Source organism: Mya arenaria, chromosome 7, assembly GCF_026914265.1.
Source record: "Mya arenaria isolate MELC-2E11 chromosome 7, ASM2691426v1".
NCBI classification, from domain to species: Eukaryota; Metazoa; Mollusca; class Bivalvia; order Myida; family Myidae; genus Mya; species Mya arenaria.
Window position 1 is genome coordinate 51,952,685 of NC_069128.1, and position 23,579 is coordinate 51,976,263.

Genomic DNA, 23,579 nt, shown 5'->3' on the forward strand with positions numbered 1-23,579 from the left:
GCAAAAGGAGCAGACCATTGAAGTAAATACAGAACTGTGTCTGTTTATTTTACTCAAACACAGTCACTAAGATTAATCCTAATTCGATAATAAATTGTTACGTAAAGACATAAACTTACTTTGCTTTAAAGGAAATAGCGCTTTGATGAAATTTACCCTACATTGAACTTGACTCATACATTAAGCATACAAACACTGTTACCATGTTTCATCTTGATAAGTTTTTAATTATTAAATTGCCTGCCCATTATATAAATCATTTTGTTAACGAAAATGGGACAAAATGATTACAGATTGTACTGATGTGCTTCTGTTGCAATTTACCGCACAATTGAAGGTGACTGAAACACATGCTTATATCTTTGATTATAATATGCCAGGGGTGTAGCAATGCTACTTTTCCCACATTTACGAAAAAATCACAAAAATAGATTGTTCAAAAAATTGTCTAGTTTGTGGATAAACATCCACTGGAAAATTATTCTTCAAAAATAATACTACAATAGGGGACACCACCTTACCCCAACCCATATAACGTTTTCAGACCAAAATGAAAAAAGACCTTGTCAGCCGTTTATTTATTAAGTTGGGGAGAGTGTTGTGACTGCACTTTGTCACGAAGTTGTATGTAACCCAGCAACTATAAGGAGGCTTTTTGTATCTAGCTTTACAAAGTCATGCGCTCTCTTGAGATTGGACCCACGTCAATACAAGAAGTAGAAAAACTACTGTAGAGTGTGTGGGCTAGAACTAGCCGCTCGGTTAGCTCAGTTGGTTAGAGCTCCGTGCTAGTGTTCCGGCTGTCGTGGGTTCGAGCCCCACACCGGGCGCACTTTTCCTCCAAGGTTTACTTTAGTACTTGGAAATTGAAGAGCAAACAAGAGTGTTTTAGTGTGGTTTGAAGGGTTCATGTTTAGTAATTAAGGTTATCTAGTCTATCTGAACCAGGAGATCAACGGAACACTTCATCAACATCTCATTCCAGTGTGCGGCCATATTGTTCAAAATAAATGTTACTGTTAATTGACATTAAATTAAAAAAAAAAATGTAATATTCATCTAAAATATAGCATTGGAATTCACTTTACATTTATAATGGTTTATGGTTGTCCAATTTGATACATAATATTTGATTTGTTTGTCTGATCTTCATAACCAACACTAAAAATTAATATTACTTATACCCTCCCATTAATTAAAAAGGATCCATGTTTTTACCTAACCAGGTAATCATTTAATCCTCAAATTCTGCTGATTTAATTTATAGCTATTATTGAAAGAAAACTTTACTCCGTGATTTTCTTGCAATTTATAAAAAAAATATATGTATTGATTTTTGACAGGTGAGTGTTTCTGACAGCTCCTTTAAATTTTGTACCTAATAGATAAATTTTAAAGAGTGTCATTACTTTATTGATGTAAACCATCCATAATTCGAACAATCTTTCGCTGTCGTTTAACTCGTCCATCATGATTGCACCTTCTTTCGGCTTAATTAGGGCAATTTGTTGACATTTTTACAAAACTTCCCCATTTCCCATATTTGTGATGATGTCAGAGGTTTTCCCAATTCATGCATTCACTGTTTTGATTGGTCAACATTCTTTCCTTCCATTTTTCTTGTTGTTAATTCTTCCTCGGGTTAAAAAAATATTTTTTGACTGCTTCAAAATTCGGCTGAAAATATCTTTTCTTCTAACGGAAGCCATCAAATCGAAAGAACCAGTCTGCAACCTTTTTCATGTGCTGATTGTTTAGAGTTCATATATCAAAATGAGCGACGAAGAAAATAACGAGGCAGAGCCAAAAATCATGGAAATCGACGAGTAATTATTTCAGGACTAATCCTGCATATTTTTTTGGAAAAAATAAAGTCACTGATGAAGTACCTTTTATCGAAAAACGTCATATAAACAGTCTGTATTTTGACGACTTTCGGTTGTTAAATTCCAATGTTAAGAATGTTCCAGATCTTTTCTCAGTTTGATACAGTAATATACTTGAGTCTGTAAAGAATTGTTTGAGATCTGTCTACGCTACGGGGATTTCAAAATATCGCTTGTATGTCTATACAATTTGAGATAGAAATGAAGTGTTCCTCAGTTAGTGACTCGAATTTTGGAAAGTAAATTTAACCGTCCATTGAACAATTGTGGTGTTACCATGAGCATAGTCATAGATTCATCATTCCATTCCAAAATAAATCATTAATTATTTTTTACATTATGCAGAAAGTGTCGAATATCTGTACTGGTGTACAGAGGACAGGGGTGCCTTTAGAAAAAAAAAACACTTGGAGAAGTGGCAAGCAAGCTAACTGCTTTAAATTTAATTGTTGACAAAGTGAAAGATTAAATGTATTTATATCTGGATGTGAAAATTGTCAGACTATTTTGTCTGAGTCAAAATTACCGCTCAAGACTGTCAAACTGACAGTGTTATGCACCAGTCAATTGTAACCATGCCCCCCCCCCCAGTCCGGGGGTATACCGGGGATAGTCAGGGAAATGGGCCGTGTTTTTACATTCCAGGTGGCCCTGCATTGCCGGCTGAATGCGGTATGTTTTTCTTCGCACCAAAAACAGCGGGGAATGTGCCTTACCATGTGTCCCTGGGGTGCGGCGGCGATTTTACTAGCAAATTGTCTGCGCATGGCGTGGGTCTTACCCGGGCTTGGCTGGACCAAAAGTCGAATTAACCGCTATTTCCCAGACCTGGGGGGGGGGGGGCATGGTTACAATTGACTGGTGCATAAGTGACGTTATTTTGGTGTGTCTAGATAGCACCAAAACACAGCATGTACAGTTTTAAATCTTAAACAAATAACTAGGTAAAAGGGGGTACCACCCTCGATTACCTACTAAATCATTTGGTGTGACTTAAGGAATGTGTTAGACTATGCCTTTAATAGATCAACTGCAGATTATGAATGTTAATTATGCTGTCATGTTTCAGACAAATCGTCGTCCGCACTCCTGAAGAAATGAAGGAGATGGGAAACCAATATTACAAAGAGAAGAATTATACAGAGGCTATCTCATGTTACACTCAGGCAATCAGTATGTGAAATATGTGCATTTCCCACATGTCTTTATTGTGCCTAAGCAAACAATATTATGTATCATAGAGAACTAAAACAGTTCTGTACTCAATGTAGCTGTTTTGGTTTTTAGATTTCATTTTAGCCTCCTGATTTGTGAAGATATTTTTTGGTATAAAAGATTATTATTTTGGATCTCTCTTAATTGTCACATCTAGGGTAAACCATAGTTCTGAAAATGGGTAATGATGTAAATCTGACTCATGAGATACTATTTTATCATATATATTGCCTTTTCTAAATAATAAACTAACTTAAAGTTGCTGATGATCTTTTGTTTCAGACTTGTGTCCAAACTGTGCTGCTTATTATGGGAACCGCTCCGCCTGTTATATGATGTTAAACAAATATTCTGATGCACTCGAAGATGCTCGCAATGCTCTCAGAATAGACAGCACATTTGTCAAAGTGAGTAGATCATCACACTGGCTCAATGTGGAACAGTTTCTATCAAATTTTAATAAACTAAGAAGTTCTAAAATAAGCCTGTTATTTGAAATGTAGCTTAAACTTCTTGAGCTTTTCAACACTGACTTAATTATTGTCAAGTTAGGCCTCTTGGCTGATAAAAGCAAACTGATGAATGTAAGCATCAACTATTACTGCTTTTGTTGAGCTATTTATGTAAGGTTAATATTTAAATTTACAATATTCTACATGTTACATCATCAGTAACAGATCATATTATATTAAACTCGGCTTCTTGTCATGTAATGGCCTTGGTATCTTCACAGCCTTGCTGTTGTCAAAGCCTTGGTGTGGTCATAGCCTTGGTGTGGTCATAGCCTTGGTGTGGTCATAGCCTTGCTGTTGTCAAAGCCTTGGTGTGGTCATAACATTGGTGTGGTCATAGCCTTGCTGTTGTCAAAGCCTTGGTGTGGTCATAGCATTGGTGTGGTCACAGCCTTGCTGTTGTCAAAGCCTTGGTGTTTGTCATAGCCTTGGTGTTGTCATAGCCATGGTGTGGTCATAGCATTGGTGTGGTCATAGCCTTGGTGTTGTGATCACCTTGGTGTGGTCATAGTCATGGTGTGGGCACAGCCTTGGTGTGGTCATAGCCTTGGTATTATCATAGCCTTGGTGTTGTCATTGCATTGGTATTGCCATAGCCTTGGGTATGTCATTGCCTTGGTGTTGTCAAAGCATTGGTATTGTCATAGCATTGGTTATCTCATAGCCTTGGTGTTGTCATAACATTGGTATTGTCATAGCCTTGGTTATGTCATAGCCTTGGTGTTGCCATAGCATTGGTATTGTCATAGCCTTGGTGTTGTCATAGCCATGGTGTGGTCATAGCATTGGTGTGGTCATAGCATTGGTGTGGTCATAGCCTTGGTGTTGTGATCACCTTGGTGTGGTCATAGTCATGGTGTGGGCACAGCCTTGGTGTGGTCATAGCCTTGGTATTATCATAGCCTTGGTGTTGTCATAGCATTGGTATTGCCATAGCCTTGGGTATGTCATTGCCTTGGTGTTGTCATAGCATTGGTATTGTCATAGCATTGGTTATCTCATAGCCTTGGTGTTGTCATAACATTGGTATTGTCATAGCCTTGGTTTTGTCATAGCCTTGGTGTTGTCATAGCATTGGTATTGTCATAGCCTTGGTGTGGGCACAGCCTTGGTATTATCCTAGCCTTGGTGTGGTCATAGCCTTGGTGTGGTCATAGCCTTGGTGTTGTCATAGCCTTGGTATTGTCATAGCATTGGTATTGTCATAGCCTTGGTGTTGTCATAGCATTGGTATTGTCATAGCCTTGGTGTGGTCACATCCTTGGTATTGTCATAGCCTTGGTGTTGTCATAGCATTGGTATTGTCATAGCATTGGTTATGTCATAGCCTTGGTGTTGTCATATCCTTGGTGTTGTCATAGCCTTGGTGTTGTCATAGCCTTGGTGTTGTCATAGCCTTGGTATTGTCATAGCCTTGGTGTTGTCATAGCATTGGTATTGTCATAGCATTGGTATTGTCATAGCCTTGGTGTTGTCATAGCATTGGTGTTGTCATGGCCTTGATGTTATCATAGCATTGGTGTTATCCTAGCTTTGGTGTTGTTATTGGCTTGGTGTTTCAGCCTTAGTTGTGCAAAAACATTGACCTTGTCCTTAACTCCAAAAGCATTGTTCAACTTCAATATATTCAAAAGAAACTTAGTGCAGACATTGTAACAGACAATATAATTCACATAGATGCTCATGTAATGTTTATATCATAATGATTTTTACCCTACAGGGCCACCTACGAGAAGGCAAGTGTCAAATAGTTATGGGGGATCCGTCAGCAGCCATCCGCTCATATAACACAGCCCTTGAACTCGACCCAGAAAACAAAACTGCCCAAACAGAGGTCAGACTTGTCTTCGATTTAAGCTCTTCTGTTATTGAATTGTCTGGATTTTTTATTGTATTTGATCACTTTAGGCTCATGTTTGTTTTATGTTATTTAACTCAGGTTATAATGAATAAAAAGAATACAATACTTACGTGAAAAACTACAGAAACAAGCTCAGTAGCCAAAAGTTAAAACATAAACCCCGTTTAATGGCACAGGGTAAACGCCAAAGACATAGAACACAAAAACAAAAAATCACAAACAAGAAACATGGAACAACAGCACCAAACTTCACAATCAGCACAGTGCATATATACTGTATAAAAAATATGTTTATCAAGGATTGTTAGGTACTGCCTTTGAACTAGTAAATAAATAAATTTCCTTGTATCTGTAAGTGTTCAGTTTATCCAAAAATGTAATTACTATTATTTAAATTTTGACAATTTATTGCTACATTTTAATTAAAGTACAGTATATTTATGTGTCCTTTTAAAATAAGAATTGCTGATTGTTGTAGACAAACATGGCTTGGTGATGTAAATAATTCCTCACGTTGTGATACTTATAAATGCTTTAAGTATTGAATGTTGAAAGATACCTTAATATCAGTTTACCGTTTCCTGTACGAAAATCATAGGCAAGATTTAGAACATCTAGTCATAAACTTCATATTGAAATTGGTCGATTTTTTTTGTATTGATAGAAATGATCGCTTTTGTATTTATTGTTTATTGGATAAAGACATACTTAATATTGAAGATGAATATCATGTATTTTTTAAGTGTTCAAGATGTAATGACATCCGGGAAAATTATTTGTTCTCTTGGTATCGTGGAAATACTGACATTCTTCATTTCTATAATATGATGGCATCGGAAAATGTTACCCATATTAAAGCCATTGCTCTTTACATTCATAAACTCATGTTAGCTATAGATAACACTTAACTTGTTAACCAAGAGACACAACTCTTATTTAGTTACATATATAGGCATTTTGTTATATTTGATTTGCATTGTAACATGTATTATGGCCTGGAGGCCTTTCATCGAATAAACTTTCGTTTGTTCGTTAAAAAGTCAGAATTCTGTTCACACTCACTGATAGCTTAAAACGCTTGAACCGGTAAAAACAGGAGTTAAACTACTTTATAAAAAATAAAATGGAATGATTGCACTTACCAATTATCTATTAAATTATATATGTTGATGGTTTTGACTCGCCTGCTATTAATGCGACATGCTAAAAAAAACTTATGAAAGTTTCACACAATTAGGATGGAGGAAATGAGTGAATATCAAACGCAGGGACTGAAATATGACTCCAATATATATAGCAAATATTAAGTAGAAAAAAATTTGTAAGTTTTTTGTATACAAACAGAAGGAATAAATTGAGAATATGGAGTTCAACTGTGAAGAAAAATTGTGTCATGTTTCAGGATTTATTGTCCAAAATTGGGAGCCATAATTAGGGTAAATGGTTAAGTCAAGCATAAAGATTATAAGTATCTTCCATGGCCGAGAGTGTAAGATAGGTTCATTCCGACCCGAGCATAGGGTAAAGCTCGTTTTCGCAAAACACCCTGTGTAAGGGTCGGGATGAACCTATCCTACACGAGCGGCTATGGTAGATGCTTTTTCTCCCACCTCAGTTAAACAAAATTAAGTAAAAATGTTTTTCTTGCTTGAACTCTTTTGTGTGTAGTGAAGATAATTGCGCATGAATATATATATATGCGATAATTTGTGGTTGTCATGGATATGCGCGCAGTGTTTCAGATTATGTTTATAGTCAAATCGTTCTTCAAATAGTTCTAAGGAGAGTGAAGCATTATTTCTTGAAAGGTGCGTGAAAACTGATTTATGGTGACATTTGAAGCGAAAAATAATTAATTAGCGTTCTAAATATTGTCACCGGACAAGGTTTCCATGATCCTACAGACGACAGTCTTCAACAAGGGAGGTAATTACAATGTGGTGACCATTAAAAGAAGTTCCATACGGGCATTTTTGGACCGCTTGACGGCCTGCAAATAACATCTTACAAACAAATAGTACCTGATTTAGGCTTTGTAGTGACTTTGCTAGAATCTGACGAACTGGAATCCCCAGTGCTAGATGTTTTGCTTTTCGCCATACGGACTGACATTGACGCAGATTTATCAGATGAAGAGTCGGACTGCGAACCCTGAGAACTCTGGCTTGATAGTTGATTACGTCTTGTTGTACGCCTGCTTGAAGAATGGGCATTTTATCTTTGTCCGTGGGCAAGTTAAGAATTTCTAACATGGTTAAACCATTGGATCTACTTATCTGAGGTGGGAGAAAATGTTCTCTATTACCTACTTCTTTAGAAGAATCCAGTATCTTTAGTTGTTTCTTTGATAATACCTACAGTACAGGTTATTCGTGGGGATGTAAATGAATCACAAAATTAATATTTGAATATTAGCTAATTTTTTCGATTGAATATTTGATTACCAAAGTTGAAGTAAACTTTAATTTATATTAGCCTTTGAATTTTCCCAGTGTACGAAATTCGGCTTTGAATCCACTAGCCCATTCGGGCTACCAGATAGGAAATTTTACAAGCCCGAAACCAATTTCACTAGCCCAAACATAAACACTAAAAAGTATGTTCGGAATATTTTTTGGAAGTTTAAATACGATTCCGCAACGATTCTGAATATCTAATCAAGCACGCTGATACAGTTTCAATAAATGCTCCACAATCTGAACAATGCGTCAATAATAAATTATAGTCATACATATATTAGTGTAGTCATCAAAAGTTCAGTTACTAATAAAGTTTTCAAAAAGGTAATACGAGAAAAATATTTCCTGAACATATCTTTTATTTAATGGAAAGAGTTATGCATGTACTATAAGTTCTGTTATCCAATGCATCCTTGTCAAATCAGATATGCACCAGCGATTGTGCAATGACATTTTTCTCTTTTCAACTTTCAGTTTCACTTTCAAGTTTCAGAAGTAACAACAAAAATATATCGATGTTTATATTGCCAATATTCCTATAATTGTTCTTTAAAAATTAATGGCAAAGCTATTTAAAGGTATAAAATAGAACCTTACTGTACTGTACACAGACAACGAGTTAACTGTATATCCGACAGTTCTCCTTTCACTTTGATTGAATTTGTCAGTAAGTAAGCGAGCACCTGTTTCCTCCGCATTTAAGACAACTTTTGTAGAATGATTATGTTCTGTTTGCATTAAAAACTTAAATATCTTTCTTTTTATATTAGCTAATAAATAAAATATATTTAAATGAAATAAATAAAATATCAATGTTGATATTGCTATTTTAGCATTGTCAATTTTCATAGCCATCGTTGTTGTCGAAAACTGCCGACTTTATCGGTTAATTTACATAATTTACATAATGGGCGGAGTTAATGACGTCATAGAGTTTGACTGCTGCTAATAGACACAGTTATTGGTTAGAAACTGATCGATAATTACTTGTCACTTCGGGCGTTAATGAATTTTTGCATGTGTTTATATTTATTGATTAAATAAACAAACATTGAGCACATGGCTTGAGCCCTGAATGTAAATTTTGGCGAATCCGACTTCGCCGTTGTCAAGGCGACTTAATCGCTCCAGTCGCCTTGAAGGACGCATTCTTGAATAATAAGGCTTTGCGTATAAAAAACATGATGCGTAACGCGTTTAATTGGCAGGTTTTTTTAAATAACCTAAGGAAAAAACGGGCTAGTTTCTGTGGAAAATCGGTAGCCCCAGCTGAAATTTGGTAGCCTCGGGCTATCGGGCTACCGTGAATTTCAAACACTGTTTTCCCATTTTCAGGAAAAATAGCAATACATTTTGAACAAACAAAACACAAAATCGAATAATTTCAATTCCACTGCATTTTTATTTGTACAAATTGGGAAATTTGATCATTGAAAAAAAATCCTGGTTTAATTACTTTATGTGCCAATGGAGGTGGGATCCGTAACACAAGCAGCCTCATTCTGGGATTGACTTTTACTATATATAACGAAGGAAAAACCAAACCAACTCAGGAAGAAGTCAAATAATACAAAACATCAAACAGATTTTGTCGAAGGCTGTTTTTTTTTTAATCCTTAATTGGCATGGTCATTTAAATTTACTGAAAATAATTGAAACTTGTTTGATGTAACTTGTCTAATAGTAATTTATTTTAGAATATAGGGTACTGTTTTTAATACCTGACTATATGGCCTTACTTGACATATGGCATTAGGGGCCAATCGTTTTAAAAACAAGACAAACCAACTTGTACTCCGACATCAACACTGTTCTAGGCAAACAGTTTATTATTTTATTTAGCAGTCAAAAAAAAAAAAAACACATTGAGAATACCGATTTTGACATTCAAATACCAAACGTTTTATCAAACATTTGAATATTGGAGTATTGCATCACTGGTTGTTTGTTTTAATGCATGTTATATTTCATTTTTCAATTTCAGTTGAGAATGGCACAGCAAATGCAAAACTGTGTAGATACTTTAGAAAAGGACCTTGAAAAGAATGATTTTAGAAAGGTATGATATTTTTAAAAAGCATTACTGATTCTAACAATAGTATAATAATTAAAATAGTCTGGTACAATTCTTTGGTACTTTCCTTACAATAGTTGCAGTGAATGCAATCTGCAAAGTGAATTATTTGCCAAGCAAAGTTTATGACTCTGGTTGAAAATTTCCTATATTTGATCCCTAAATGGACCAGTATTTCTTGTTACAACCCAACATATGATGAATAGGGATTGACCCCTAAATGGACACCCTCTTCTGCAGCTCCCTGCTGTTTTAAAACCTGCATGCATGTCAGTTGCTAGATAAAGTTCTACTTAAACTTATATTGCATAATTCTATTCTACTGGGTCTTGAATATTATGATACTAACCTTTCCTTTGCAGGCATTGTTTGTTATTGACCAATGTTTAAAACAAGCCCCAGCATGCGTGCGATTCAAAATCCAGCGGGCAGAGGTTCTCACCTTTCTTGGAAGATACCAGGAAAGCCAGGAACTTGCTAAGTATGGATTTTATAGTGGCCATCACTCAGAAAAAACATTCAAGATATTCAAATGAAACTTGGTATACATGTTGCCAGAGACTATATGCACATGTATAGCAAGACATATACCTCTCTGTCAAGTTTTGCTACATGTTTGTCTGGGAGAAAAACTGCAGAAAATTGTTTGGCTTTTGCTCCCTACCTATCCAGACATTTTCTGACTCGTTACATTGACTAGCCATGGATACAGTTTTTGAATGTTAACTGTCTTGAATACAATCTTCCAATTCTTTACACACTTGGTGCTTATTGTACTTGGGTCTTAGGCATCCACTTTGATCTTTTATTAAGGTTGGCCACTTAATACAGGTTTAACTGTATATGCCTATCTGTATTTTGTGTTTATTTTAAAAAAAAGTATGAGTAAAAGTCATTTTTCATGTACAAAAAACTTGCAGTACATCAGTAGTGATATGATTCCAATTTCGTAGTGATAGAATTTCATTCTTTTTATAGTACCGATATTCCATAGTTTGGACTTTAGAGAGATATTTCATAGTTAGGAAAGATATTTTGTAATTTTCAGTAATTATTTTATTTCAGTGACGTTTTACAACGGGAAGGTATGAACCCTGATGCCCTGTATGTGCGGGGTATGTGCCTGTATTATCAGGACAACATTGACAAGGCGTTCCAACATTTCCAACAGGTGCTCCGTCTAGCCCCTGACCATCAAAAGGCCAAAGACACTTACAAGGTAGGTTGCCTTTCCACTTAACAGCATGCATTAATTCAAGATTTTTTGCATTTTTTTAAAAGTGTATTTTCGCCTTCATCAAAATAAAGGTCTATTGTGAGTACACAAAAGAAAAATGACTCTTTAGCAAAATTGTTCTTTTGTACAATTAATTGTTGCTCTAGAATGACTTTTTTAGAGAATATTGAGTAATGATGCTTATTAACACAATACTCTATAGTTTGCTCTTTAAAAATAGTGATACATTAATAATTTGAAAGAGGCCATGCTTTTGACACTTATCCAAAGGACATTTAAAGCCTGGTTGTGTTGTAGATTTTGGCATATCCTCTTATACGTGCTGGAAGACCTATCTATAGAAGTGTTTTACATTTAGCTCTGATAAGTAATGTTCAGATGATCGATTATTATTGAAAGTAGATTGGTTAGGCCTGACAATAGATTGTCAAAATCGAATAAACAGGCGAGTTGTTTTTCTTTTTTCAGCTTCGCCTTGTTATTTGCGTTCGGTTAATGTCAGCCAATTTTTCATTTATATATATATATATTCGGAAGTGTTCTGTTGTTCACGTTAACAAAATGGCACAAAGAAACAGCAACACTCGATAACTTCAAAGACACATATAACTTAAGCATAGTAAAGTATTACGAATTATTATACAAGAATGAAACTACATATACAGTATAGTCAAAAAACTTAAAAACAAATCTACTATCAATAATCGGTTACTTCAGTGAAACCAAATATCGAAAGCTTAACTCAAACTAATTTCCAACTAGCTCTGCTATATTGTAATGCAGAATATATTTGTATTTTGAATGTTAACGGTAATCCTCAAATTTGTTAGAATTGGTAAAGCTTATGCAATTTTATTCTGTGTCATAGATGCAAAATTGGTTTAAAAATCATCAACAATATACATTAAATGTCAGTTTATTGTGGAAATAAAGTCAAACTTAATAATCCTGAATTACTTTATCAACCCGTATGATTACAGAAAGCCAAGCAGTTGATATCGACAAAGGAGGAGGGAAATAAGGAGTTCCGATCGGGGAAGTTTAATGAGGCTTACAACTCTTACACAGCCGCGCTGTCTATAGACCCAAACAATAAATTCACCAACTCAAAACTATACTGTAATAGAGCCACAGTCTGTACTAAGGTATTGAAATTTTTGTAAGCTTTCACCTTATTTTAAGTAAAGGAACTTATTCATTGTAGTGACACCCCTATCCTTCTGGAGTATTCTTTGATTGATAAACATTATTGTTGTTCTCAATCCTATATAGTTTGCAGTGTGCCTTGCCTAAAGTCCGCTAGTGGGGATGAACACCATATTAAACAGTTCATTATTTAAAAAACTTACCTGTTGCCAGGAAGCATGTGAAGATAATTCATCACTACTGTGATAGCTCTAGTTATGGCTGATTTCAGATTGGGAAGCTGGAGCAGTCAGTAGACGATTGTTCTGCGGCCATTGACCTTGACAACACCTACATTAAGGCGTACATGAGGAGAGCAAAGAGGTACGTAGGGTTAAGATAATCAGAAAAGGGGTGGGGATCATGCTTTTTTGGGTGTGTGGGTTATGGACCTCAGACGAGCCCAAACCAGGTGTACATGTAGAGAAAAAGGAGTGGGGAGATGGGGAAACGGTGAGAGTAGTGTTTTGGCTTATTTGGGGAAGAAAAAGTAATGGGGAGATGGGGAAACGGTGAGAGTAGTGTTTTGGCTTATTTGGGGAGAAAAAATCAATGCAGAGATGGGGAAACGTTGAGAGTAGTGTTTTGGCTTATTTGGGGAGAAAAAATCAATGGAGAGATGGGGAAACGGTGAGAGTAGTGTTTTGGCTTATTTGGGGAGGAAAAATCAATGGAGAGATGGGGAAACGTTGAGAGTAGTGTTTTGGCTTATTTGGGGAGGAAAAATCAATGCAGAGATGTGGAAACATTGAGAGTAGTGTTTTGGCTTATTTGGGGAGGAGGGCAGAGATATGCTTGAAGGTTGCTGACATGTTGATTGTAATTACATGTATCGTCGCATGATCTAATTGTACTTGTGTTTACTCTTATTTGTAAAAATACTTATTAATATTAACCTCAAAGAGTTGGGACGGGTTTGTTTTGTTAATGTTTCATCAGTATTTGTAAGTCATTTATCCAGTTATAATGGTTGGTAAACCTCATAGAACTTAATTGTGTTTTAGCTACATGGATTTGGAAAAGTATGAAGAAGCTGTTAGAGACTATGAAAAAATATGTCAATTGGACAAAACCAGAGGTATTCCACATTTGTTAGCTTGAATTCTTGTAATGGAATCATTTCTGTTTATTTTTATTAAGGAAAGTTCCACTTTCTGTTAGTATGTGTAATCCTAGAATTTCATCAACATTAGCTTTTCAAGAACTTGAAATATTTGCCTTTTGCCTATCAAAGAAAAACAGTAGATTTGTTGCGAAGGTCTTGGCGCCGCCTTTATTTAAAACATAATACAAGGTATACATGTCCATATAACATGCATTTTATTTCTGAATTGTCAAGTATTTAACTTTCTTGCTTTTATGTTCACAGAAAATAAGCAATTGTTACAAAACGCTAAGCTGGAGTTAAAAAAGAGCAAAAGAAAAGACTACTACAAAATCCTGGGTGTGCATAAAACTGCATCAGAGGACGAAATCAAAAAAGCATATAGAAAACGAGCCCTTGTACATCACCCAGGTAAGCGTATAGAAAACGAGCCCTTGTACATCACCCAGGTAAGCGTATAGAAAATATGCCATTGTACATCACCCAGGTAAGCGTATAGAAAATATGCCATTGTACATCACCCAGGTAAGCGTATAGAAAATATGCCATTGTACATCATACAGGAAAGTGAATGGAAAACATGCCTTAATCTGTCTTTAAGAACATTAAATAAGCTAATCAAGAAGTGAAAATCAATAGGCTTTATGTGACATTAAATGAAGCAGCAGGTTAAATATTTTGCCTCAATCCATCCAAATATAGGATATTATATTATGTATTTCATGGTTTAAAAGTAAAGTTAAGATCGATGAAATTTTATTTCGAGTTATCCGTATTGACTATTGCAACATTTGGCGCCTATCACCGATTATTCCCTTATACTGAGTCATTGCCCCATAGCCACATACAATATAATGTTAGTGAAATAAGCCTAAACGGTATACAAGACTGTTTCTGTAATAATATAAAAGATGTTCCTCATTGTTGCTCTGTACTTTAATAGATCGTCACTCACACGACACGCCAGAGAAACAAAAAGAGGAAGAGGTAACGTTTAAGGAAGTTGGGGAGGCATACTCCGTCTTATCCGACCAGAAGAAACGACAACGGTATGACACTGGACAGGATCTGGAGGAAATGGACGGCTACGGGCCTGGATTCCATGGTAGTGTTTTATTTGTAATTCTTCAAAAAATAGGCAGGGTTTCCATGGTTACATTTGGATTATAATTACTCAGATAAAGGAAGATATCTTCATGGTGATGTTTGCTTTATAAATGTTCACTGCTGTCATGGGCATTTTATATTTGTAACAAAAACTAGTATTTGTTTTTCAATAGTTATATATAAAACTACAGATACAAGCTCAGTAGCAAAAAGACTAAACATAAATCAAGGCAGTTTGTTATTTCCTGCCCTAGTGCTAGACATAGATTCAATTTGGCATGGCCTCGTGTATATTATGCAGTTGCCTTATAGTAATGTTTGGTTTATATTCATTCAGATAATGGTAGGGTTACCATTAAAGCGTTGGATTTAAATTATTCATATAAATGCAGTTTAATTTGTTTTGTGGCGCAATTAATACTTTTAAAATATGTTTACGGAATTTGACCACAAAACCCGGTCATCACATTTTTCTCAACCTTTTCAATTTTCAGATTTCGACCCGAACCTAATATTCCAGTCTTTCTTCAGCCAGGGCGGGGGTCAGTCGTATGGAGCAGGGGGCGGTGGATTTCCAGGGGGATTTTCATTTCAATTTGGATAACATGAATCATCCGTTGTAGTGTCCCAAATGTTTCTGTCTGTGTTATGTTTGATTTACTAAGGTATCTGATACACAAATACATGTGTATGCTATTTTAATGCATGGAAAGTCCATATTATTTTGATATAATTTCAGTAAATATGAGCTATTTGAATATGCACTGAATCCAATAACACACATTATAAACATGGTCAAGTTGGCCATTTGGTTGTTTATTTAAAAAAAGATTAGATTTCTTAACTTAACAGCAAGCAATACCCATTCATATGATGTTGAAAGTATTTTGTTCTCTAGCTAGCATAAACATGTAACGGTAAGGACAATGACTCAATGAAATGTCTTATTAATACACTAGATACCTTAACATTGGACAACGAGATGGATAATAGGTCCATCAAATGTATTGCGTGTATACTGGATACCTTAAAATATCATGGGTCCTGCTGAAAGTAACAATTTCTGTTTCGTTAAGACTGTGAACGTATTGCTATACATATTATGTACTAATCATGATACACAAGTATTGTAAAACTTTTAAATCCTTAAATGTTACTGTTTTTATGGATGCAAGTACCTGATAAGATTATGAAGTCTCATTTAGCTCTGAATGAATAAGATTGCAGAGCATAGTTCTTTATACTGATGTTAAACTACCATACTGTCATAACTGAAAACAGTCATTGTATGTAAATTGTGTTGATCTTTGACAATGAAGAAAATCGCAGTGTCCAGCTCAAGTCACTAATCTGGTTCAACAGCTTGTAAAAGTAAAAGTGACCTTTTTATACATGAGGAAGCTGACGCATTTTTGTTCCACTGTGGCCCATTCAGCACTGTGTTACATAACTGAGTTTATATTCTGGCCGTCTTACGTTTTTGATGAGACCCATTGTTACATTGTTGATTGATTACTTTATACAATATCTGTTTTATCATCTATGACTTTATTGTAATAGTCAAATGTGAAGTATCACATTGATACATAACTGCAGACTCGTACAATGTACATCATTATTGTATATTTATTAAAATTGTCCACCACAATTCTTTCTTTAATTAATGATTGTTGAGAAATTCATATAACGGGCTCATACCCTGACTTTCTCTTAAAGTGACTCGCCCTTGTTTTTGGACCAAAAATTAGTTTTCCCGGTAATGCATCTGAAAACACTTATTATATCATTATTTAACTCTATGATCACGAAAATGCTGAAAAAATATAGTTACATGTTTATCATTAAAAAGTGTTTTAGTTTGATTCGAACCCTTGCCGGTAAAGTCAAGAAATAAATAGAAAACAGCCGGCTAGTTCACACGGTCACTGGGACTTTAACAAAAGTGGCGGATGTTGACCTGTTAAGGATACATTGATAACATCACGTGATAATGTCAATCACCCAACACCACAGCCATAATTAATTCCGGTAATAAAACGAAAGCAGGGCTCTTTAAGCGGCATAGTCTGCCCTTTGTTTCATTTAAAATGGTGTAGTAAAAGAAATGTTATCTCTGATTTGAGTCTTCATTTTAAGCAAAATGTTGCCATCCGACGTAGAATATATGACGTAATGTATCACGTGGTATACACACACTGCTAGAAGTGTAGTGAAAGAGAAGATCCGAATGTGATTTTTAATAATTTAATAATAATCTGACTGATAAAAACAGTACATATTCATCGATAAGTTATTTTGGTAGAAATACATATTCTTCTACTAAGTCTTTCAATGAAAAATGTCACTTTTAACGAGTAAATAAATATAAAAATAAATATAATACAACAGTCATAATAGTGCTTCTGAGTTTAAACAACTTGTAACCTATCACTATCATTGCCTCGCTTGTTGGTTTAGCAATCTCATCACATGCCAGTTGGCAGAATTGTTTCTGGGATGGATACGTAGAGGATGACTGTAATATTGCCAGAACATATCCGGCCTGTTTTCAAGCTCATAACAATGTCCAAGAACATTACAAACTGTCTCAACATGACCACTCACACCTCCAGGTTTACAGAGGTAGTTCTCTAGGTTTTGTAGTGTTGTGTATTTTCTGACAGGCTGGTCGAGTTGTCTGTAAGTGAGATATTGAAGGTAGTAGAGAAATGGTATGCAGTCAATTACCACGTATTTCATCCATGTCCGTTCTAAAACATCCATTATAAGAGCATCTTCGGGTGTTATCGTTCTGTACATTTCATACAGAAGGTGGTCAGGCACAACCCATGCTTCCAGTTTTGAGAATGTTATACAACATGCAACTGATTTTTCATGAAATTCAAGACCATTTTCAGTTTCAAGACATTTTTCCATAAAAGCCTGACTAGTTTTGTGTTCTCTGCCACATTTACAGCGCTGCCACACATGTTGCCCTAGCAATCCCTCACAGTAACTTAGCATTGCAGCTGCTGCCTCATACTGCCCGCTGCAGTACAACATAGAGGCAAACTTTAGTCTGCTGGACAGCAGGTCAGAATCAAAGGATAGAGAGTAAAGCTGCATTATATCACCTGTGATTGGTTGGTTTAGGCGTAACTTCTCAGAGGCCAGGGCAGATGCTAACTTGTTTGCAACAAACCGTAATATAATTGTTGATGCTTCTTTCTCAAAGCTCGGTTCACAGAGTATGTCGTTAAGAATGTTGAGTTGAATAAAATATTTGCAAAGAGTGTTCAATGTGATGTTTTTGTTTGGATTTAATTGTTCAAAAAACATAAACGAAGACCAAGAGTGATTACACATATGTCCACATATCTTCATGTTTATCTGATAACGTGATTTACATGGAAATGCTCGTGTAACCGGCTGCAATCTGGTCCCTAATTCATCCATTTGTATCAAGGTTAGACAACTGAGGTTTTCACACATGATGTCAGCAACAACTGACAGCAGGGTGTGTAGTTCAGGTCTTCCCAATTTCCCAACAAACAGGTTCACTCCCGAGATAGTGAAGTGTGGACAGTAGCCTAGCTTTAGCCACCTGAACAGTGTGGTCAGGCAGTAGAGGGCACACTGAACAATGTTTTCCTCCCTCCAAATGTTTGGCGGATAGCTCTCTATGGTGAACATCATGGCTGTCTTAAGGTGAAATGTGCTGAGATTGTCTCCTACAAACTGTTTTAGAAATGATTTTCTTATCATTTTTAACAACACATACACTTTGACTTGATTTATATCGAAACTAAATACAAGTACCCGTTCCATGAGAGATGTAGAAAATCTCCATTCCAGTAACCGCTGATGATAAGGACTGTTCGGATATCCTTGCTTGACAAGAAATACAGGAAACTGACTTGCCTGTACCAACATGTCAGATGTGGGCCAATGTCCAGGGCGGGGTCTGTAAAAGAGGAACTGACACTCTGCTGGTAACCTAGCACACGGAAATGCACTAACCATGTCAACATCGTCACCAAAACTTCTCGATGGTCCATGTGATATCAGTTTCATTCCAGCTAGGTTTTGGAGTATGTTATCACCTTCATCGTTTCGCACGAACACATTGCCTTCACCATCAATCTCATCACAAATACCCAAAATGTATGACATTTGCAGAAGCCTGGCATCCCCCCGTATCTGGAGGTTACAGTGTTGAGGCGGGGACTCCTCAGTCTTTTTGACAAGCAAATTAATTTTTCTATATTGCCAATCTCTCCAGTCTAACAGTGCTGGAAAACTTGTTCTACTGTTTAATACATCAACATCAGAGATCATTCCTAGAGTAGTAGTTCCTTCGCTCTGACTTCCAAAATAATACGTTGTCATAAATAAACCCTGTAAATTAGCCAAAACTGTTTGGACTGCCTCATTCCTCAGCCACGCCCTCCTCCTCCTGGCGACCATGCGTCTGGAGACCCCAATGTCATCTAGGGCCCGGGACACTCTTAGAGACCATGCCCGAGAATCCTCCCAGACTTCGCACATTTTCTGAAATAGGTGGGAATTACGTAAATAAAAACACACACTATATAACTGTATAATTCTCTGTCAATTTAATAACGTATTGCTTTGAAAAAAGAATAAAACCTCTCTTTCTCTCTTTCATTAAATCCTATATATTTGATATAACCTTGCTCCAACGACCCGATTTATTTTAATCGTAATGTAGAGTGGAGTTAAAAAAAGGGCCTGCGACTGAAGTGATAACTAATCCTTACATATTTGTGGTGAGTTCTCTTATTAGAATCATCGGTATGGTATATCGTTTTTAAATCATTATATGCTGCATTATCTGTCTATTATTTTTTATATTCATTTCACAAATATGATATTACTTTGGAAAACTCTGACAGAGCTTGTATAATAATTGTAGAAGTACAATTTACCAAAAATTAACCGAATTGTACTTCTTCTTTATCTAAATATATCATATTCAAAAAAATACGAAATACACCTGCTTTGCATTTAAAATGTGAATGTAGATATTTTTTTAAAATGAAATCTCATCGATGTGGATTTATAAAATGCCTTTTCCATGCTTCATTGTTTTTAACAAGTTCGACACTAAAAAATTGAAACTTCCTTTATACTAGTCAGCTAGCAAATATTTCAAGAAGTGCAATCAAAAAATTAGAGCATTGCTTCTACTGACTATAAAATATTAATTCAAAAAATATCGATCAAGCTAAGAGGACCCTGTATTTTGTCTTTTTTTCAAAAGCCCTGTTCGAGTGTATGAATGCTAGATAAAACGTGTATCCACCGTTTTTTGTTGACGAAAAAAAAGACGCAATCATGAGAACATGTAGATTATGCGCGAGTGACAATCTGTAACACAGTAATCCTGGAATCCTTTCAGAAAGACAATTATATTTTGTAAAAATGTACATCATGTATAATTTATAAACACATAATGTTACAGTTCCAGACAGCTAGAGTATATTATTTAGGCTAATCATTACTAGCCAATCAATCGACTCATCCGGTAAACGACGACAAAATCAATAGCGATTGGCAGGTCATTAATACTGAAAATTACCAAAGAAACTGTTATTTTCATGGACACCGAACGTGTGTTCGTCTATTCCCAAAGTAACTAACTCTTTGGAATTTGACGCCTTTGAATGATGATGATGATGATGATGATGATGATGATGATGATGATGATGATGACTACGACGACGATGGCGACGACGGTGATGATGATGATGATGATGATGATGATGATGATCCACCAACTTACCTTCAGCTCAAGAGAAAGGAGTCATATACATCCAATTTCGAGCCAACAGGGAAATAGTGCCAAGCGAGTTCGAGCCAACCAGGCACGCAGCTGCCCATACACGAGTACACAGCTGAATCTATATGATTCTGACAAAAATAAAACAACTCAGAAAAGTTACAATATTCATACTTGGATATACATTCTGTTACAGACATATGGTCATTGACATCGAAAATTAAATTATGCTGTTCAATGACAAAAATGAAAGAATATTAGACCTGTATTAGACAATATGAATGTTATTAACATAACCGGAGCTTATTTGTTTGCTATGTTAGAGAATAAAATCTGCCGATTAAAGGGTTTATTTGTTGATTTGTCCAATTTCAGTATTAAATAATGCACATCAGAACGCCCAGACTGCACCATATTGCACCATTGTTTTCATAAATTTCAGGGATGGAGGGGGCATGCCTCCAGACCCCCTAGCACAATCATGAATCCACTTGAATGGAGTGCTAGCTACACCCCTGCCAACGGGGTTCGACAGAAGATGATAACTACCAAAAGATAAGAAATATAATAAATCACTAAGCTCTTTAGTCTGCCTTAATTATTTCTATTTGATATATTTATTTACGAAAAGAAACTCATTTTAACATTTCCATGCAATATTAAAGGCTGCTTTTTTAAAATAGTAAGCTTTCAGGCTTAAAAATGATGTTGCTTTAAAAACATTCGTACGCTTTTTTATTTTCATTCCCCCAGTTGGAGTTCATTATTATGTATTTCAAAACGGTAGAGTTAATATAAAAATTAGGTAATATAATTGTTGCTAATACTCACATATTTATCCTTTGTTTGAAGAATGTGAGATGTGAAGTCCTTCCTTAACGATCCAAATGTAAATGACCTGGTGAAATTCAACCCATTTATACACAGTGGTCTGCAACATATGATTTGCCTTAATACCATACTAGTGTATTGACTTAATATACTTTCATAATAATAGAGGATGATAAATAGTTTAAGTTTCCGCCTTCAGCATAACGCAGTATTATTTCAACTCTTTCGTGGATCATTTTTCTCCATGAAGAATTTTAAAATCTACATTTTAACGAAGATCAGGGGCCATTTATATTGTTTAGGATTAGCAGTAAGAAAATAACAAGAACTATTGATTGAGTTCACTCGCGTTGGCATGATTTTACACTATACTGGCTATCTTGATGCATTGGAAACCTACTTGTTCGGAGAAATATATCTACACATCCGGCCTGGTAACCACAAACCGAAATCAAAGGTAACCGGGCCAGCTTGGAGAGGCACGAGTGTGCTTACCACTACGCTAACCAAAGAGTCATTATTTATGCAATACAATCGTTTTTGTACGGCCTTTGTAGCGGCAAACCATTGGAACTTCAAAATCGGACATTCTTTATATGTTCAAGTTAGGCTGAAATAATGCATTCAACAGTTGTTGCAGCGAATTTTCTCGATAATTTCAAAGCAAGATATTTGTTATATATTTGTAAATACGCAAAAGAGAACCAGGCATTGTTGCAATAACAATGGTGATGAAATACCCAAAATAACAAACCTCAAAATCATCTATGTTTTAAGGGTCGCTGACTTCTGTGGAAACCTAAGTACCGAGCTATTCTAATACAGAATATTTATGGTGGTAATAATTTGAATCAACCAAAAATTTGGTTTCCATAGCTGGACGACAAGGCTTTCGTAAATGTTGTTAAATCAATAATATGAAAGTGATTATATGTTGAAGGAGAGTTTTTATTGACACTGTATATATAATATCTTATTTCTTTAACATGATAGTGATTATGAGTTCTTACCCCTACCTATGAACGATATGTATAATCACTCTCCTTTATTAGAATGGTTTGAAATCTGGTTTTATAATATATGCGTAATTACTAGTAAGTTGTTTCTTGAAGCGGTCTGCTAAAATAACCCAGCCTCGCCTTGGGTTTGACATAGAATTTTGGTGGGGTTTGACCTCAATACCAGAAGTTTGGGCCTAGCCGCAATTACGACCATTCATTACGTGAAAGTATTTAATAACATGTTTTATTTTTATCCACCCTTTTCTATTAAGCATGGCTGAACACATTTCCCCTCTACGATTGACTTGATGCGCTGTGTGTACGAACATATGCGGGCATGAAGTTCAAGCTCAGCAAATACTTAGTTTTGAGAACTATGATCACCACCATGCACATATCTATTACAGCAATTTATATACAGTTTCCACGTTGCCTTGACGTGGTATTTTGGTCGGCCACGTCATCACCAGCATTCACGTCATACCGACGTCGGTTGTTTGGTGGTAAGTAATTATGTGTCTTGAAAAGTATTTGAGACAGATGTATTATTTCAATACAGAGGAAGGAAGGGCTGGGTATTTCCCGGGGTATTTTCACCACAGTTTGGAATTAGAAATAATCTAATGTGTCTGTCTGTAAAAAGTGTGGTCTAATAAGGTATCCGTAACAATAATACATGTGTGGTGCCAATTTCAGATACATGTCAAGTACGCGTAACTGGTATAAACTCATGCCTTTATGACATTAATCTAGGGTTACTGATGCGGATACCAATTTCATTAAGTGCTGTCTACACATGCTTTTCATGACTGTGATATGGGATACCATGTAGCATAAGCACTGGTCACTTTAAGAAGGCAGACTTTAATTCATTATCATACAATGAAAATAACGCAAATGATATGATGTATCATATTCATCAAAACCTCAGTATTTTTGAAAATGAAATTCTAACAAGGAAGTGAAAAAATATATTTCATCCTTTTAATTAACTGTTTCTATCTGTGTAATGCACTTTGTAATAAAGTAGGAAAAAGCATTTGTAGAGGCTGATCTCATAAAGATACCCTTTTTATTACCTGAGGTTTACGAATATGTACATGGTTGTGTTACGGGATATCAGGCAGAAATAGTCAAGCTTTAAAATTATGAAAGTACAACCAACGAAGGTCAATTTATTATATTCTCTAAAAAATTGTATTTTTGCCTGGTACTTCTGTTTTGTCGAACGATGAAATGAAAAAAAATCTTGTTTTCAAAGTGACATTCTCCGTAGTGGAATTTTATTTTTGGAAAGCTGAATTACCTTTGAAACAGTATGACC

General features: G+C 35.6%; 3 protein-coding genes across 8 annotated transcripts in view; 1 reads left to right on the top strand and 2 right to left on the bottom strand.

Annotated features, from left to right (window-relative positions):
* LOC128240176 (neurobeachin-like protein 1) overlaps positions 1-1,551 on the bottom strand; it is a 76,543-nt gene extending 74,992 nt beyond the window's left edge. For all 5 annotated transcript variants that reach the window (XR_008262074.1, XM_052956694.1, XM_052956695.1 and 2 more), the window contains exon 1: positions 1,410-1,551. Coding sequence is in view for 4 of the 5 variants with exons in the window: in XM_052956694.1 (XP_052812654.1) it covers positions 1,410-1,472 (63 nt within the window). In the remaining variant the exon portion in view is untranslated. The remainder of the gene's footprint in view (positions 1-1,409) is intronic.
* A 141-nt stretch (positions 1,552-1,692) lies between these two features.
* LOC128240720 (dnaJ homolog subfamily C member 7-like) lies at positions 1,693-15,736 on the top strand. 2 transcript variants are annotated; one of them, XR_008262279.1, is made up of 13 exons: positions 1,693-1,826; positions 2,956-3,059; positions 3,384-3,508; positions 5,334-5,447; positions 9,918-9,992; positions 10,370-10,488; positions 11,073-11,226; positions 12,225-12,389; positions 12,662-12,753; positions 13,434-13,507; positions 13,799-13,983; positions 14,478-14,639; positions 15,136-15,736. XR_008262279.1 is itself a non-coding variant. In XM_052957505.1 (13 exons), the coding sequence occupies exons 1-13, from the start codon at positions 1,774-1,776 to the stop codon at positions 15,243-15,245; spliced, it is 1,494 nt and encodes a 497-aa protein (XP_052813465.1). In that variant the 5' UTR covers positions 1,693-1,773; the 3' UTR covers positions 15,246-15,736. The 2 variants fall into 2 exon arrangements, 1 of the variants encoding a protein (XP_052813465.1); XM_052957505.1 differs by having other exon boundaries at positions 13,799-13,945.
* A 1,338-nt stretch (positions 15,737-17,074) lies between these two features.
* LOC128241232 (uncharacterized) lies at positions 17,075-23,188 on the bottom strand. The gene is made up of 3 exons (XM_052958181.1): positions 21,255-23,188; positions 20,427-20,554; positions 17,075-19,171 (listed from the first exon to the last, which is right to left on the bottom strand). The coding sequence occupies exon 3, from the start codon at positions 19,166-19,168 to the stop codon at positions 17,075-17,077; it is 2,094 nt and encodes a 697-aa protein (XP_052814141.1). The 5' UTR covers positions 19,169-19,171; positions 20,427-20,554; positions 21,255-23,188.
* Positions 23,189-23,579: the final 391 nt, after the last annotated feature.

What these genes read in the sequence shown, in the direction of transcription:
- LOC128240720 (XM_052957505.1), top strand. Translation starts at nt 1,774, where the DNA reads ATGAGCGACGAAGAAAATAACGAGGCAGAGCCAAAAATCATGGAAATC. An exon ending in AAAAGAATGATTTTAGAAAG is followed by an intron (nt 9,993 to 10,369) that starts GTATGATATTTT and finishes TTTCCTTTGCAG; the next exon opens with GCATTGTTTGTTATTGACCA. An exon ending in AGCCCTTGTACATCACCCAG is followed by an intron (nt 13,946 to 14,477) that starts GTAAGCGTATAG and finishes GTACTTTAATAG; the next exon opens with ATCGTCACTCACACGACACG.
- LOC128241232 (XM_052958181.1), bottom strand. Translation starts at nt 19,168, where the DNA reads ATGTGCGAAGTCTGGGAGGATTCTCGGGCATGGTCTCTAAGAGTGTCC.